General features: G+C 49.5%; 1 protein-coding gene and 1 pseudogene across 3 annotated transcripts in view; both read left to right on the top strand.

Moving 5' to 3' along the window:
- Positions 1 to 626: 626 nt before the first annotated feature.
- Positions 627 to 6,495, top strand: part of PNOC (prepronociceptin) — a 35,835-nt gene continuing 29,966 nt past the window's right edge. Inside the window, exons 1-2 of one of the 3 annotated variants that reach the window (XM_010840292.1) lie at positions 627 to 689; positions 3,710 to 3,798. In XM_010840292.1, coding sequence (XP_010838594.1) covers positions 3,753 to 3,798 — 46 coding nt within the window. In that variant the 5' untranslated portion in view covers positions 627 to 689; positions 3,710 to 3,752. Of the gene's footprint in view, positions 1,053 to 3,709; positions 3,799 to 6,495 lie in introns of all 3 variants that reach the window. The other 2 variants (XM_010840290.1, XM_010840291.1) reach the window with 2 other exon arrangements.
- On the top strand, positions 1,981 to 2,625 carry LOC104988834 (annotated as a pseudogene).

The following is a 6,495-nucleotide window of genomic DNA, read 5'->3' as shown; positions in this document are numbered from 1 at the left end:
AACTTGTGCCGAATTTAACAGACGGACCAGCTCCAGACCTGGAGAAGGATATGGCAACCCACTCCAGTACTCTTGCCTGGGAAATCCCACAGGCAGAGGAGCCTGATGAGCTACAGTCCATGAGGTTGCAGAGAGTCGGATGCTACTGAGTCTGAGCAGCAGCTCCAGAGGGGGTTTGTAGCATTTATTTATAGAAAGTGATGGAACATAAGCATATGAGAGCCCCCCGCCCCCAGTATTCATATGCTAACCCATGATCTGGAGCCTGTGAAGTGCCTGGAGGCCTTCTTCCTCCTGAGCATGGCAAGATCGCCACATCCCAAGTTCCAGGATACACCTCCTCGTGGGGATGGGACTCTAAGACATGGCCCTGAGAACTGCGCAGGCACCAGGCACATCAAGATACAGCAGAGCAGACTGTCCGATGCGCTGGCAGCTTGGTGTCTGGGCTCACCAGGGCCTGGGTAACCCCAGGGGAGGATGGAACCCACTGTGCACAGCAGTCACCCAGTGGCCCACAGTGACCCTTAGTTCCCTTTCTGGGGTTTCATCCCCCTTATCTGATGGGCACAGTATCACTTCCCCTCGTTATTAATACACATGCCCTCCCCCACACACCAAATTTGTCTGTTGAAGTGCTCATCCGCAGGACCTCAGAATGTGACTGAAGATGGAGTCTACAGGAGGAGGTGACTAAGGTTAAATAAAATGATCAGGGTGGGCCGCGATCCCGTATGACAGGTGTCCTTCTAAGAAGGGATGAAGATACAGAACACAGAGAGACCAGACCACGTGAAGACACAGGGAGGAGAAGACAGAAGGAGAGAGGCCTCTGGAGGATCCCCTAAAGCCCAGCCAGCCAGCCTCCAGAGCAGTAAGAAAACGAATGTCTGTTGTTCAGCCTCTCGGGCTGTGGTGCTTTGTCTTAGCTGCTCAAGTCGATCTATATATCCCATAATCCTGACACCGGCCCAGAATGAAGGCCAGCTGCTCCTTTCTACCCATTCAGAACCTGCTATTGACCTTCAGTATCTTAACATTTCGTTCAAAAAGTAAGAAAATATATCCCATCTCTCCCTGCTCACCCGAACGGCTCTCCCACTTCCGGGCAGATCTGCAGTTAGCACCAGATTATGTACTTCTTCATTCTCTCATTTCTAAGCCACCAGAGTGTGTCCTGTCCCCAAGGCTAGCTTCTCGAGGGCGGGACACCTGAGTTCACCTCCTTTTGGCTCTCCAGTCCCAGCACTTGGCCAGATGTTCTGGATTGTAAGACCACCACAACAGGCTACTTTGCCTTGAAACTGGATTTGCCTAACTCTTATTTTTATTTATTGTGCCAGGTCTTAGTTGCAGGATCTCTGATCTTCTTTATGGCAGGTGGGATCTAGTTCCCCAACCAGGGATGGAACCCTGGCTCCCCTGCATTTTGGAAGCATAGCCCCATAGCCACTGAACCACCAGGGAAGTCCCCTAACTCTTCATTTAAAACAGTCACTACCACTCAGCCTTCCCTGGAAAACCCTCAAATCCCACTGCTGGGGAAAAGAGGCTGGAGAGAGACAGGAGAGTCTCTTGATTTTCAAAATCCATTTGTGTTTTGATTGAAGGTGTTTGACAGTGTGGAGAGGGTTTGCCCTCTTTGAAAATAGGAAACAGCTTCTCCGTCTGGGACCCTGCTAGCGTGGTTACTAAGGAGACCAATCGGCAGTAGGTGCCGTAATTAATCACTAAATTTCCAGCAGCCAAATCCCTGGAGATGAGAGGCTTTTTCCTTTGAGAGAGACAAGTCCTGGGTGGGTGGAAGGTCGAGGAGGTCATGGTGGGAGCCCAGTCCTGCCTGCCTGCTTCCTCCTGCAGCTCCCACGACTGAGATTTGCCAGTGATTGTTTTAAGAGCTTCTAAATCTGCCTCCAGGCTTATCTGTTAGAACCGAATGAAGAATAGAGCTCTTTTCCAGTTATTGGGGCATGGGGAACCATGAGCAGCAAAGTCTCCCCCGACACCCTCTACGAGGTGGTGCAGGAAGTACTGCACGGGAACCAGCACAAGCGCCGGAAGTTCTTGGAGACGGTGGAGCTTCAGACCAGCCTGAAGAACTCGGACCCTCAAAGGACAAACACTTCCTGGGCCCCGTCAGGCTTAAGTCCACTCCCTGCCCCAAGTTCTCTGTGTGTGTCCCGGGGAACCAGCAGCATCGTGATGAGGCCAAGGCTGTGGATATCCCCCACATGGACATCGAGGCACTGAAGAAACTCAACAAGAAGAAGCTGATCAAGAAGCTGGCCAAGAAATACGATGCCTTTTTAGCTTCAGAGTCTCTGATCAAGCAGGTCCGACGAATCCTGGGCCCAGGCCTGAACAAGGCCGGCAAGTTCCCTTCCTTGCTGACCCACAATGAGAACTTGGTGGCCAAAGTTGATGAAGTCCACGATCAAGTTCCAGATGAAGAAGGTGCTATGTCTGGCAGTGGCTGTTGGCCACATGAAGATAACAGATGATGAGTTTGTGTACAATATCCACTTAGCTGTCAACTCCCTGGTGTCATTGCTCAAGAAAAATTGGCAGAACGTCAGGGCCTTGTACATTAAGAGCACCATGGGCAAGCCCCAGCATCTATACTAACACACAGCTTAATAAACCATACTCAACCATCAAAAAGAAAAAAAGATTAGATATATGTATATGTATGGAGAAGGAAACGGCAACCCACTTCAGAATTCTTGCCTGGAGAATTCCGTGGACAGAGGAGCCTGGTGGGCTGCCGTCTATGGGGTCGCACAGAGTTGGACACGACTGAAGCGACTTAGCAGCAGCAGCGTACGTGAATCACTGCTGTACACCAGAGACTAACACAACATTCTTAATCAACTGTACTCCAACGTGGGCTTCCCAGAAGGTGCTGTAGTAAAGGATCCACCCGCCAAGGCAGGAGAGTAGGGTTCAATCCCCGGGGCAGGAAGATCCCCTGGAGGAGGAAATGGCAACTGATTGCAGTATTCTTGCCTGGAAAAAAATTCCTATAGACAGAGGAGCCTGGTGGGCTACAGTCCATGGGGTCATGAAGAGTTGAACACAACTAAAGCAATTTAGCACATACTCCAATATGAAATTAAAATTTAAAAAAAAATGAACTGAATGGCTCTAAAGCTTGTAGCCACCTGGCTTGGGCCCCTTGATTGCAAGAGGATGGGGAGCTGGTACAGCCAGAGATGACCTTTCTGCTCCAATGATTTGAGTAAGTGGGTGCTGTCATTCAGAAGAGCAGAGGGCAGCTTGATGCTCCAAGACCAAGTCCCACCTCCAAGGGAAGCCCATGGGCCTCAAGGTCCCATGATTCAGCCACCAAGTGCAGAGGAGAAACCCTGTAAGTGACCCTGAGCACCCAAGTTGCACCCACAAAGTTTGCATCCCTGCTACTTGACTCCTGCTCTTCCCAGAGGCAAGGTTCACACACACACACACACACACTCCCACACTCCCCTCACATCCACAGACACAACTGTGACCACAAATTCCTCTGGGCTCATTCCTGCCCTCCCCTCCAGGTGGTACAGGAAACAGCCCCCCACAAAACGCAGCTTCATTCAACCCAAGGGGAACTTCCAGTTCATTCAGTTTAATTCTTCCATTTGGTAAAGAAGCAAAGAAAAATGCAGAAAAGTTAAGTGACTTTTCACTCTTGCTTTTTCTTTCTCTCCACTTCAAGGGAAGAAGAGTGTTTGGCCACCCAACACCCAGGGAATAGGAAGATGCTCAAAAGTAAGATGGACCATGGAAGATGTTTTTCAACTTCAGGTAACAGAAAACCCAAGAAAGTGGCTGAAACCATTAGCAATGGTTCCAGTGAACGGCCTCTGTATAGCCACCCCTTTGTCCTCTGACCTTGGGGGTGTCCACCCAACCTGGCTCTGGACTGGCCTTATGGCAGTCCTAGGTGGCCCAGCAGTAAAGAATCCATCTGCTAATGCAGCAGACAAAAGAGACGTGAATTCAATCCCCGGGTCAGGAAGATTCCCTGTAGGAGGAGATGGCAACCCACTCTAGTATTCTGCAAAAGTTCATGGACAGAAGAGCCTGGCAGGCTACTGTCCATGGGGTCACAAAGAGTTAGATGTGACTGAGCACGCACACACAGCCAATAAATGCAGCCAAAGCAAACGGAGTACCAGCATCAGGCGTAGGTAAACCCCCAGGAATTCTACATGCTTCTGCTTGGTGCTTGCCTGGCTGGGATATACTTACTTGAACTTGCACCCCAGACCATGCCAGACCAGCCTGCTCAGGGGATGAGAGAGACACAGGAAGGATAAGACACTTGGTAGAGAACAAAGGTGCCTCCAGCCAGCAACCAGCCAATCTATAGCCAACTGCAGAGTCATGAGGGCGCCTGAGACCAAGACTGCCCTGCTCCTCCCAGCCTAAGTAACCATTCTGCAGGATCAAGAACCAAATAAGTGGTTTGTTTAACAAATTCTCTGACTTTGGTGTGGCTTGTTAGGAACAAAGAGCAAACCGAATCCTAACATTTGAAGAAAATATCTTGAGTTTTTTCCCTTAGAAAAAGTTAGAAATTGGAAATCCAGGATTGGTATGGCAGCCCAGAGTCATATAGGACCCAGAATCCTTCCATTTTGATGCTCCATCATCTTTAGTTCCGGAGAAGGCAATGGCACCCCACTCCAGTACTCTTGCCTGGAAAATCCCATGGATGGAGGAGCCTGGTAGGCTGCAGTCCATGGGGTCACTAAGAGTCTGACACAACTGAGCGACTTCACTTTCACTTTTCATTTTCATGCACTGGAGAAGGAAATGGCAACCCACTCCAGTATTCTTGCCTGGAGAATCCCAGGGACAGCGGAGCCTGGTGGGCTGCCGTCCATGGGGTCGCACAGAGTCAGACACGACTGAAGCGACTTAGCAGCAGCAGCAGCATCTTTAGTTCATGGCTTTCATCCTCAAAGCCATCTCATGATCCAAGATACCTGCTGAAGCTCCACTCATCACATTTGTGTTCCAGGAAGGCAGGCAGTAGGGTAAAGAAGGGACCTCTTCTAGGTGAATTGTTCCCCTTAAAAGAGTTTTCCCTGGAAGCTCCACCCAATGACTGGCAGATTGATTCTCATTGGCTACCCTTGGCCACAAGGAAGGCTGGGAAAGCTAGGCTTTTAGCTGAGCACTTTGGACCTAGAATAAAACCAGGGGTACTGTGTAGTAAGGAAGAACAGGGAAATGGGTATTGGGTAGGCCACCAGAAACATCTGCCACAGCGTGTGTAAAATCAAGCTCCAGGCCCCAACATACATCAGGATGCAAAACTGATCACATGCCATGCTGATTTCTCAGAGCTCATAGTGGTGGCTTTGCCCTATCATAACAAAGTGTAAGATTTGGGCAATAGAAACCTAAGTGGAAAACTGCATATGCCAGTCTCCTGGGCCTTTCTATACAGATGAATGGATGCTTTATTCTTAGAACTTGTTGCTCGTAACCTGGGGCAGATGTTGCTTGCTTGCTCTCTTACTGGCTGTTTTTTAAAAAAATTGAAATATGATTCATATAACATAAAGTTCACTGTTTTAAGGCACACAGTTCAGTGGAGGTTTTAGTATATACACCAGGTTGTGTAACATCAGCCCTATCTAATTCCAGAACAGTTCCATCGCCCCCAGAAGAAACCCTGTACCCATTAGCAGTCAGAGCAGATGCTTTCTTTAATGCTTCTGCATCCAGTCTCAGGTCGATGCAAGACCCAGACTCGCTACATGAGAGAGTGCTGAAGATCCTTGCAGCACTAGGCTCGAACCCTGGGATTCTGGATTATTTGTGGATCTTCTTGGGACAGCCGAGGAGGAAGTCATGGTGTAATTCACCTGCAGCTGGGAAAGGAGGGCTGCACACTGGCCTGCAGAATTGAAACATTCCCTGCCTAGGCTGCTATTGTCATTCAGTCTGTAATTCTTTGCAACCCCATGGACTACAGCAGACCAGGCTCCCCTGTCCTTCACAATCTTCTTTCCTGGCAGCAGGTGAATTACACCATGACCTCCTTCTTGCCCGAGGAGCCCTCATGGGCTGACCATGAGCTCTTTTCACACAGAGAAGGGAAAGAAGCTGCATGCTGCAGGGCAGGTGCTCAGGTGGCAACACCCTTATGTGTAGCAGCAGGTTTAAAAGCACTCTGTTGTGAGAGTAAGCTGTTGGCAGAGGGAGTTTCAGATTCAGTTGGTCTGATTCCATGGGAAGAGATGAAGAGTGTGCAGAACTCGCCTTTATTAAAGGTGTCTTAGATTCCGAATACAAAGAGAATCGTGTTTTTCTACCCGCACAGCCATCCTGGGAGGTATTTGACTTTCCCCCTTCATAGGAGGAAACCTGAGGTTCACAGAGAGAACTCGCTCTAATCAGAATCTCAGGCATGAAGTGCTGAGTCTCGTATCTCAGCACCTTCCACTGTGAGCACCTGGAAGGCACCCTTGGGCCCCCCCTCAAAGC

The sequence above is a fragment of the Bison bison genome, unplaced genomic scaffold (assembly GCF_000754665.1).
Source record: "Bison bison bison isolate TAMUID 2011002044 unplaced genomic scaffold, Bison_UMD1.0 scf7180017864143, whole genome shotgun sequence".
NCBI lineage: Eukaryota > Metazoa > Chordata > Mammalia > Artiodactyla > Bovidae > Bison > Bison bison.
This window is presented reverse-complemented; position numbering and strand designations above follow the sequence as displayed.